Raw genomic sequence first — 11,416 nt, 5'->3', positions numbered from 1 at the left:
CCCACAGTTTACATTGTAGGAACAACAAGGTCAAATCAAGCCCCTGTTTCATGGTGTGACGCAGTTGGTGTAACTTTTGCTGAAGAATTTGACTCAGTCCTAGTGTAACTTGTTAGTACTTGGGAGTTGGCTTGTGTTAAAGTGATGTAGATTTGTTTAATTTGAGGTTTGAAGTCTTGAATGACTTGAGTTTAGGTAACTTGATTGAACGTTTAACAGTTCTTTTGATAGAGTAAATTGTATTTGAGTAGTGACCACCAGATCTTATTAGATCAATAAGGTTAAGTGTGAGATTGTTTGATAAAAGATAAAAATAAAAGGGATCTTTCTTGATTTGTGATAACTCGGGTATCAGATCAGAAAGAATAAGTAAAAATAAAAAGAAAAGAAAAGGTTATTGTGACCCAATAAGAAAAGATTGCTTTTTAAGCGTAAGAAGATTTGATTTATTGAATTGGATAATGTTATTTTGTTTAAAAATATTCATCTTATTTATATAAAAATTGGCGTGGCTTATTGTTTGTGTCGTTCGACATCAATGTCGCTGGACATCAAAATTATTCTTGTGATCAGCATTGCTCTCTTGATCTAAAATTTCATCATTTGTGCTACACTGTAATTATTCATGCTTATATCGGGGACTAAATTCTCGTTCGTGCAACACTGCCTTTTCAAGGAAGTTGTACAAAATCAAGACTCTGCAAGTAAAATATGCCCGATGTCGGGTTCGAACCGACGACCTCTGTCGTGTGAAGACAGTATGATAAACCGCTACATCAATCGGGCTTCTGATTGGACGGCTATACCTGATACCAAACTTCTGTCGAAGCTCAATTTTTTTTTTCGATATTTCGACAACTTTTGAGCATATTGTACAATTATTGACTTATATATATATATTTGAGTATATTGTCTATCTAATTATGTTAGCCATAATTCAATTCAATGAATTTTCATCAAGAAATCAGCCATTCTGTTAAGGATACTGATGTATCCATCATTCATAACTCGATATGAAAACAGTATTAATAAGCTACATGATAAGATGCTGCGTAATTGCACGGTTAAACTATATTAAATCCAGGAACTAAATCACAGTCAGCCGCAGTCAATCATATACGAATATTCTATGACAAATATAACAATAGAAGAACACGTTGTGATATTTGAGGTTTTATAATATAAAAAGTACTAAGTCAATCAACAAATATAAAAATAAGTGAGACTCAAAGTAGATTGTCCTTTATTCAAGTTAAAAATATGAGGGTATTTATACTTTTCTAATCACGGCTAAATATTAATATTTACAGTATATGACTATTGATTATTAATCGATATTAGACAATGAGTTATTTATATGATTGGCATAGTTTAACATCTTCTTATCAAGAAGTAATTATTAATCCTGATCCAGGAACTTATTAGAATATTCTGGAGTGGATCGGGATTTTATTTGAAGTGGCGTAATACAATGTCCGATATTCCTAATTTGGAGGACCATTGTTCGTAGTAACTTACATTATTACTTTATTACATGTGTAAATACCACACACGTAACCCTTATCTATTTGTCATCAGCTATATCATACTCATTAATTATTAATCCATGACATGAAATATTATCCGTGTATGAAAAGTGTTGTATCCACACAACTAATAAAGTGAACATTCATGGATAAACTTGGATACTACAGAATTATAGTCTAACCAGATCTCTATTAATAAACGTGAGAATTCTGCAATAGCCAATCTTGCCCTGTTGTCCTACCAGCGTTCTAAAAGACTATATCGGAACCTGATTACAACAACGGCAGTTCAATCCTATTCTATAATTATCGTTAGATCAATAGTTTAATTACTTCATTGTCCCTTGATTCGTCAAGTAGACAGCGGCTATTGATTATCCACTATCCTTCCTTATATTCCATATCATTCTTTTAACCGATCAATTGAAATAGCGGTAAAGACCCAGACATTCAAAAAGTATAAATACCCTCAATATTTTTATTAATAAAGTCATATACATAATCTTTAGTTTCACAACTATCGTCTTTTTGTAGTTTTTGTCTTCTATTTCATATTTGGCAAAACAAAAAGTATAAATAGAGTACAATTTTCTTATTAAATAAAACAATCTCTTTATCGAGTCTGTTAAGGATACATAAGATTATAGTCACTTTATTTTAGTAAAAGGAATCTCATATGATCCTAAATAATATGCTGACATAACTTGGAATCATTTATAACATTATTCCCAACACAGATCAATAAAAGACTTTGATTAGATTTTTATATTAAGCTTTATTCATATTAACTTCACATAGTCAAATATATGACGTGGTTGTAAAATAGTTTATTGATGATATGAGCATGTTGAATAAGGAATGACGATTACTTACCGGATCATCATTAATCATGGAAACATTTGTCCTAACTGGGATATTATTATTAGCCATAATATCCAATCACGGAACTAGAGGATTTTATATTCATCCGTACCGTCTCCTAAATAGTCCTACATCCAGAGTTATCTGAAACCATCCCAATAGCATAATTGACAATACAAGCTAGGAACAGGCTAAACTAATAATTAGAAATAGTAATCATCTATTCTGTCGAATTGATCATAAATCTGTCCTAATTCTTTATCCGTATCATGTCTATAAATACTCTCACTTTTTACATGTAGAATTTAATTTAATCTTAGTTATATCTTAAATTAATAAAGAGATACCAAGCTTTAACAGTATTTCTTTATCTTTGTTGTTATGCTATCTTTTACTTAAAACTCCCCTTTCCTAAACAATCAGTCTCAAAAAGTACTCATACTGTTTCTCGATCTTTGATTCTACCTCTTTTTTATTACTTTAACCATTATACAACAAGCTGTAGATCTAGAATGAATAAATTTTAATATTAAGACCTGTTCCTGATTATTCAAATGGACTGTTTATAATTATTTCTGAAGTAGATCTATTTTTCACTTATGTGTCATTGCTTCAAGAGCTATATTAAAACAACTTGTATTGAGTTAAAGGAGTGGAATTATTTATGACCAAATAATAGAAAAAAGACTGTAATAAATCTTTGTAAAGCATTCACTACTCTGATTTCTTATATATTGAATATGAATCATGCTTAAAGTATGTCGGGATACGACACTTACACATACCAAATCATATCAGTCATAATTATCTTTTGTTATCTAATCTCAGGTGTTGCTCAAACTTATATAAATATCCTTGCAATCTTTCTTCAATAAAAGCATTCGACTTTAGAGTTATTGTTCGGTCTCGTTAATTCTTTTTTGTTCTTATCTTTTTATACTTAAACACTTCAGTAAGCGCGAAATTAGTAAGTATAAGTGCATACATTCTTTCCAGAATTTTTTTTTGAAAGGGGTTTTAGATAGAACATAATATGATAACAAAGATAAAGAAATATTGTTAGAAATTGATATCTCTTTATTAAGTCAGAATGTAACTAAGTAAAAAATTGAATTCTACGTGTAAAAAGTGTGGGTATTTATGTGGTATTTATACGTATAAGAAGGTTTAAATTAACACATATCTCTTATTTATTTTCGCTTTTTGTATTTAGTATGCGAAACCCACAAGCTGGAAATGGTTGCATAACTAGTCACCTTGCCTTCTTTTACACCTAGGTCATAGAAACGTTTCCAATTCATTAGTTGACCCTTCGTTCTCTCTTTGTACATATCGATAAACTGTATTGTTTATAGGTCGATAATCCTACTACTCGTGTTTGTGATCTCCGAAGGCTCTTCAATAGGTGTTACAGCTTCGACTACTCTGTCTTCGTGATCCGCTTCAGCGTCATATTTTCGCTTAAGACGTGTCGAGCATTCTTTGCTGTCTTTTACATACTTCAACATCTTTGGGAGATTTGGAGGTTTCTCCAAGAGACACGCCAGTACCTTACCATACTGCTTTTCATGTACCTCTGAGATTATATGCAGTGCCCTCAGCTTCTCATCTTCTGCGCATCTCAATTTCTCTACAACTTGCTTGCTAATTAAATATAGCTCTTGTAATGTTGAATCATCCCACCACTGCAGAGCCATTATGCATCTTGCCTCAAATGTCAGGAACATGGTAAACGCAACCAGTGGATGTAATGGATTGCTTTCTCCAATATGACCTTCAGCAACTGATCGTGACAAAAGAAGACAACGCTTGGCCCATAAAATACTTGGGACTTGGTACATGAATGGGTGCTCTGGGCAAGGTATAAACTCGTCTTTGAGCAGTGTGGCAGACGATATTTTCTTAATGCATATGATCAATAAGATTGGATGTTTCTTATATCTGCGTTATGCCTTGTTATAATATGAAACGCCACGACTCATACTTTCTTCATTGACTACTGATTAGAATTCAATGATTATTGGTGGTAAGCTTTCTTGAATTGCCAGGCGAGGTACCAAGCAGATATCACAGCACGTTCTGTCTGGAAACTCTGTTGGTGCACTGACGTAGGTGTTGCTTGGGATATTCAGCAGAGAGCTAGCACTACGGCGCAAAAAAAAAAAAAAAAAAAGAAAACACCACATTCTGCTCATCGAGGCAATTTTGCTAGTGAAGCTAGATTGCTATTTTGATCGTTGAGCAATTTTTTTTTTTTAGTTTATAGGGAAGATGTCTCTAGTGAGGGCTTCGGTTTATTTGAAGTCTAGTGACTGTATTAAAGATAATATAAAGTCCCTTTTACAAAAAAAAGTAATATATATATATATATTACATTTTACATTTTACAGATTATACTATTCTTACATGCATCTCTTTATCTCGCTTACATTTGAAACTCAACGCAAACTATATTGCTCATCATATGTTACTTCTTGCCTTTACATTGTTTGAAGAGTATGCGCTTTTAATTCTACTATTCAATTTAAGAAACAAATTCACAATGCGCTCAGCTCACAATGAGAAATTAAACTAAAAGTTCAAATTTAGGCAGTATGTGTGAACCTGAAAGCACTGATAAATAAGGTATTTACATAAGTATTTTGCATTGGACCTACTCAATGCTAATTATTTTAACTTAAAAACAATTTGTATGGCATACTCTTGCAGTACAAATACAAAAATTTATATTCAAAAGTTGTTCATTTAATGAAGCCTTGTGATATTTATCAGAATGTTAAATTAAGACTGTAAAAGAAGAATGTCAAGGAAAAGCCCATTATTTATAGATTATCCAACATGGCTGGATCTGATACAGCTGAATTGATGGAAAGAATTCTTGCCATAGCAAATGTAAGCCAAAAACATTTCGAGGCTATGTTTATGTAGCAATGATAATGTGCTGAGTATTATTGAAAACAATATATGTTAATAGTTGAAAAAGAGATTACTAAATTAATCAACCTACGCTTTCAAGTATTCAATTATGTTTTCGTCTAAAAAAATCTCAGAAAAGGTAGAGCTTTTGAACTATATTTGACAATACATTTCAGAGGAAAAATAAGAAAGATATATACATTTTAGAACCTAGTTAGTTTGATCATTCACAGCATAACAACAAAAAATCTTTATATATTGTTTTGTTGCCAGTATAGCTGACAACTTCTTTACGTCTATCCAAAGCAGGAAAGATAGTTCAGTTACTACATTTTGTATCTGGAAAAGGTGATGTAACGTTACTCTAATGGTATTGAAAAAAGCACTGATCCTTATTCTTTACTATAGTCAAATCAAAGGAAAAATAAAGAGGAAGGTATTCTTAATGCAAGAAAACAGAAAAGAAGGCGGTATCTTTTGATTTTTTGTAGATAAAGAAAAGAACAAGTAATTGCATTTGTGTCGGCTCTTTCATGCACTACCAAAAGAAAACCCTGAACCTTTCAAGTATTTCTTTGAATTGCAAAAAAAAAAAAAAAAAAAAAAAAAAAAACTACAAAATGCACAGTAAAGATTCTAAAGCCTTTTATAAAAAGTATATAATGAATCCGTGTTTTTATTCGTATCTTCCTTTCTTCTTCATTATATGAAATTTCTCATCTTCTTCATTCTTTTAATGGCTAAGATTGCCATTATTTCGTCTCAAGCTTCTTATCCATACTACTATATTACTAATCCAATCCAAGGTTCGATCTTTAAGGCCGGATCCAAGTAAGTTGACTCAAAGTCTTCTGCTTTTTTGCGTTTTATCTAAAGCTGTAGTTTTTTCACATAGTGTTACAATCTGTAGGCTATTAGTTTCTTTTTGGCCGCAATTGGAGTTTCTAATTAGATTTGTATGATAGCATGGATAAATGGTGCCTCTGGTACTGCCACAGTCTACTTATTATTTGGGTCAGATGCTAGTACTATGCGACCTACAGACATTGTGTTTGATATTAATGGAGAAGATGGAGAATATGATTGGAGTGTAAGAAGACAAAAGCTTGTTACTTAAATAAAACATGATACTAAATACTTATTAGGTTCCTTCTAACTTGTCACAATATACTACTTATTCACTAATGATTTCTTATCCCACAGAAAGTGGCAATATGTAAACTGGTTGAATTATAAAGAGAATTGTTCACTATTAACTATTATTATGTTGTTTGTTTTAGAGGAGTCGCTTATTCGAGTTCGTTTATAATTACAGGTATAAGTAGCTTTGTTTCCTCCCAAGCACCTGTTGTTACTATGTCATCTACTGCTTCTACAATGATCAGTACCTCTGTTCCTTACGCCACCCCATCTTCATCTAGTCTTTCGGCTATTCCTAGTGGCACTGCTGTATTTTCCTCTTCTGCGGCGGTTAACGTCAGTGTCATCAGTCAAATTGCTTCAGCAACCCCTAGCCTCAGCAATGATGGCTCATGTAGACTTGGGATACCTGTTGAATCCACTTGTCTTATTATTGGAGTTATTTATTTCCTTTTTTCTTAAAAGATGTTACCAGTATCCGTATTGTTATTTCTGCTATTATTTATTTTAATCATAGGTGATGTTATCAATACTGTATTAAACAATATGAAAATGGAGTGATAGTGTATTTATTTTGGGGTTAATGATTTTGCATATAAAGCAGAGATTGGTGTCAATTACTTTAAAGTGCATATAATTCATAGATATATTTGAAAGCTGGAAATCTTCAACATAAAAAGGAACAAAGCTGTGAAATGGAAGAAAGTGAGAATTTGATAGGGCTTAGGAACATAAAATGTTAAACAAGCGAATTGATTAAATAATTATCTGATAGGATACTCAACAGCTTCTATGGTGACTATTAATAGAACATCGATCCATAAAAATTTTATTTATTGTTTATATCTTGCCAAAAGTTTAAATAGTCAAGCCAAGTAAATTAAATATATATTTTTGGCAAAGGGAATCAGCTCGTTTGTCAATCTTCTTGATATGGTTTAAAAGTATTCTCAAATGGCTTAAAAGATATTTAGCATTCTTATCATTACTAAAACATAATCTGTTTTCAGTATCAATCTTTGTTCTATTTGTATTTGGGATCACAAAGACCGAGTTTGTTGTCAATGTCATTTATTGCTGCAAGCTTAGGTATTTTCTGATGTTGATAGCTACTCATCTTTAGATCATCAAAGTAAACCGTTTATGAGTTTTGTTTGCCTTGTTTGGTTTATCAATTCTTACTTTATTTTTTTTTAATATATTACAAGTTTATTCAAAAACTCTACAAAACTTCTGACAACAAATCATCTAGAATATGAATGCTGTAGCTATCATTCCCCGTTTTTGTTTATCAAATAAATGCTTTATTTGAGAATAAGAATCATAGTTAAGTGATTGAAAACGATTTTATGATAATAATAGTTAATGTAGTACATTTATCGATTTTTTTTCCTTATTCAAACACAAGAGTACTTTTACTAATATTGTAAGCGATTCAGAATTTGAATTAAAGCGGATAAAGAGGTTACTTGTTGACAATGTCTATTCTCCTTTCACATCTCTCTGATCTTTAAAAGCAGGTAGTTTACTAGGAATATCACAAAGATCTAGCTTGTTGTATACATTTTGCAATTAAAGTTGGCGTTAATCTAAAAAACAAATCATGCGAACATATTAGACAAGTGCGCCAATAATTTCTGAAAAAGGTGTAATGAAGCTGAGAAAAATTTAGTTGTACACGGAATATATTCCGTTGCAGTCATTCAAAAAGGGGTACATCAAAACAAGAGCAAAAAAAAAAAAAATGTTGTCAATAATGAAGTTGAAAATTTTATTATTCAAACAAAAAAAAGCTACAAAGAATAAGTTTGTTGTCATGGTAATAAAAAGTTGTCATTCAGAAAAAGAGAGAAAGAAAAGATATATTTTTATTTTATTGTTGTGGATTATTGACAGTTTTACTGTTGTTATTGTTGTCATGTTTGTTTTTGAGAAATTTTTTTGTTATGTTTTGTATCGCCCTGTTATGAGTATAAAAGGAACCTGAGCTATATTTTATCTCTTTTCAATTTTTCTTTTTCTTTTTTTCTTTTTTCGACTCCGTGATATGAACGGTAACCTGGAAACCTTTGTTGTCAAATCACGTTAGAAATACTCACTCAGTTGTTTAGTGTCAGATTTGCTTAATCCTTTAACTACAGTAATAAAAGTGACTACAGCAAATAATAATCGCACAAGTACCAGGCCAAGATATACATCAAGCCCTTTACTTCAAAGATATCAGCCACGCATAGAAGAGCAAGTCGTGGGTAAATCTCGTAGTCGATTTTCAGAATACGAAGACAACATTATTCGAGACGGTGTTGCTCAAGGTTTCACTTGGGGACAAATCTCGGAACTACTGCCACATCGTAAGCGTGCAACGTGTTTCAATCGCTATAGAACATTACAAGGAGTCAGGAAATCACGTAAATTAAGTACAGATGCTATTTCACAGCCGAATGATATGATCTATCAAACCAAGTTATCCTTCTCTTCTGTGGGTGAAAACAGTAGTGAAATATCATCATCATCTTCATCATCTGATGATGAATCATCTTATTCACCACCTCCTATGACAACAACCACTCGTCGTTTACATAGAATGTCTTTACCTTTAAATAATACTGCACCTTTGTATCGTCGTCATTCTGCTTTTCATCACCTGTAAACACATACTCATACACATCTAATTGCACAGAAATAAAGAAGTGATTCTTTTTTATATAAATAAACTACAATAGAGCACATAATAAAAGTGATTGCAATATTTATAAAAAGAAAACCTACACTGTCATCTCTTGTACTTGAAACGAAATCTTTCTAGTTTCAAGTCACTTGTAATACTATACAAGTATTATGTTATCGAGATCAGGTATAACAATGTCATCTGCGGATGGCAACGTGATAGGAGCCTGAAGTTTAGAATGCGTCGTACAGATATAAGATGAGGATAGCAATGTTTATGATTACATGTAAATATTAGTATTTTCTGAATGAAGCAAGATAAGTTTTATAAACAAATAAAAAGCCTTGCTTTCAATATCATTTCATTACATTTTAAAGAAGACAGCAATTACAAAAAGGTTGTACAAAGCATGCGTTTGTTAGTGTGTTTTGAGAGGACGAGATGATGTACACCATCTGCAAACAAGGTTTTATCTTTGACAGTCAATGCGGAGCTATTAGTCTGTGTTCCCTCACAATGAACAAGTGACTACATAAATTGTTGTCAAATAAACAACCTCTCCTCCCCTAAAATCGTCCCCAAACTTAAAAAGTGCGCTTGTAACAAAGATATATTGAAGAAATTTTTTTATATAGTAGATAGATATTGCCTATGACTGGTTTCAGCACTTTAATAATAATAAAAAAAGTACAAGTTTTTACGAAAATTCTTTTTGCAAAGTTATTTTTATATACTTTTAAGGAAATTACTAAACTACTTGGAATCATGCACTAATTTTCGTTTTATATTCCAGCTTCATCTTGTTTCCTTTCTGAGGAATCACATCTTGGTTGTATCCTATAACACGGACATCAAACCCGCAGTAAGAGTAATGATTCGCATATAAAAAAAAAGATGGCCTTACTTGTTTCGATGTTGAAAATAAAATAGATCTTTAAACGACAGTATATCAAACAACTATGTTTTTTTTTTGTATTACAATTGTTAGAAAGCAAGACAATTATTGATGCTTTAATGAATGTAGAGACTATATACTAAAACTACTGCTTTCAACAGATACAGATGTCGATCAAAAACATATTGTCTAAAAAAAATGTCATAATAACGTGCAAAGTATTCAATAACCATTAAACAACGGATCCTTATCCAATTTTTGATTTCAAAGTATACTTTATGTTATCGTTTTCGTTAGTCTTGCACAAGTCAATCGACATTTTTTATTATGAAAATAGTGTCAATTAGTACATTGATTTTCGATGAGCTTTCAATTTCTTGTAATCTCTTTTGCCTCCATTATTCGCTTTTGCAGATACTTCATCATGTTTACGTTTGTAATACTGCTTTTGTTCTTCACTTGCCAACAGTTCATCCACAATGGTTTGCTTACGCTCCTTCTTTGTTAAACGAGCAGAGAAGAATTCAGTAGGTCCTTCAATAATTGTACCCATTTGAAAATATGTGGGATTTTCTTGTTTACCCATCTTTTTATAGTGTCGTTTGCGATCTAAAACATGACGCATTTTTAGAATCTGTAAATCTCGTTTGACTTCTGGTGTAATTTCAGGCTTTGGCATATCAAACCACTCTTTGCCTGATGACTTGGCTCTTTCTTCTTGACGCTCTTTTCGGCTACGTCGTTTACTAAGAGCACTATTGGCTTTCACCACGAGTAGTGCATTTCGTGGAGACTTTTGGTCATCTTCAATTAACTGAACAGCGTCCTCTACCAATTTGGATCGCCCATCAGTTGTCTTAAAATAAAGAGACTGGTTTATACCGTGATTCATTTTAGATTGTTTTCGAATAGGATCATGCTTTTCTGATATTGTCGTATCATGTTGGCTAACAGTTAGAGCAGCCTCTGCCTTATTCAGCAAGCTATCCAAATCATTATCATCACTTCCTGACTCTGATTCATGCTCGGACTCTGTATCGGAAGACGATAAACTATTATCGCCATAAATGATTTCTTCTGGTTTCTCTATTGCTGTTTGCTTTTCATCTTCACTTTTTTTTCCTTTTCTTTTGGCTTTCACTACTTTTTCCTTATTTGATTGCTTTCGACTTTTAGTTCCCACTTTTTGTTTATTTGGTCGTTTCAGTGTGATTATTTTTTCTGCTTTTGTTTTTTGTGGTTGCTTTACTCTATTCTTTTCCTGTATTTTATTTTGAAGTTGCTTTGGTTCCTCGACTTTATTCGCTTCGAGTTTCTGCTGCTCTATACTTTCAAGTCTTCTAGTTTGTGAACGTGTAACCCTCATTTATATATGCTATCGAAGGGTTATGCTTTTAAGTATGTACGAAA

The 11,416-nt window shown here is 32.1% G+C and overlaps 4 protein-coding genes and 1 non-coding gene across 5 annotated transcripts; 2 read left to right on the top strand and 3 right to left on the bottom strand.

The window, feature by feature from the left end:
* Positions 1–712: 712 nt before the first annotated feature.
* On the bottom strand, positions 713–786 carry RO3G_19090. Its single transcript has one exon. It is a non-coding gene; the product is annotated as a tRNA-Val (tRNA).
* Positions 787–3,736: 2,950 nt separating this feature from the next.
* Positions 3,737–4,228, bottom strand: RO3G_08350 (uncharacterized protein; the record flags this gene model as incomplete). Its single annotated transcript, XM_067662940.1, has 1 exon — positions 3,737–4,228. One exon carries the CDS (start codon positions 4,226–4,228, stop codon positions 3,737–3,739), a length of 492 nt encoding a protein of 163 aa, XP_067519041.1.
* A 1,811-nt stretch (positions 4,229–6,039) lies between these two features.
* On the top strand, positions 6,040–7,004 carry RO3G_08349 (uncharacterized protein; the record flags this gene model as incomplete). Its single annotated transcript, XM_067662939.1, has 5 exons — positions 6,040–6,109; positions 6,269–6,393; positions 6,449–6,519; positions 6,629–6,837; positions 6,961–7,004. The coding sequence occupies 5 exons, from the start codon at positions 6,040–6,042 to the stop codon at positions 7,002–7,004; spliced, it is 519 nt and encodes a 172-aa protein (XP_067519040.1).
* Positions 7,005–8,490: 1,486 nt separating this feature from the next.
* RO3G_08348 (uncharacterized protein) lies at positions 8,491–9,093 on the top strand (the record flags this gene model as incomplete). Its single annotated transcript, XM_067662938.1, has 2 exons — positions 8,491–8,497; positions 8,555–9,093. The coding sequence occupies 2 exons, from the start codon at positions 8,491–8,493 to the stop codon at positions 9,091–9,093; spliced, it is 546 nt and encodes a 181-aa protein (XP_067519039.1).
* A 1,256-nt stretch (positions 9,094–10,349) lies between these two features.
* RO3G_08347 (uncharacterized protein) lies at positions 10,350–10,898 on the bottom strand (the record flags this gene model as incomplete). The annotated part of the gene is made up of 1 exon (XM_067662937.1): positions 10,350–10,898. One exon carries the CDS (start codon positions 10,896–10,898, stop codon positions 10,350–10,352), a length of 549 nt encoding a protein of 182 aa, XP_067519038.1.
* Positions 10,899–11,416: the final 518 nt, after the last annotated feature.

Source organism: Rhizopus delemar, genomic scaffold (genome assembly GCF_000149305.1).
Source record: "Rhizopus delemar RA 99-880 supercont3.6 genomic scaffold, whole genome shotgun sequence".
Taxonomy (NCBI): Eukaryota; Fungi; Mucoromycota; class Mucoromycetes; order Mucorales; family Rhizopodaceae; genus Rhizopus; species Rhizopus delemar.
Note: the sequence above shows the minus strand (reverse complement) of the source record. Positions and strands in the feature narration are given on the sequence as shown.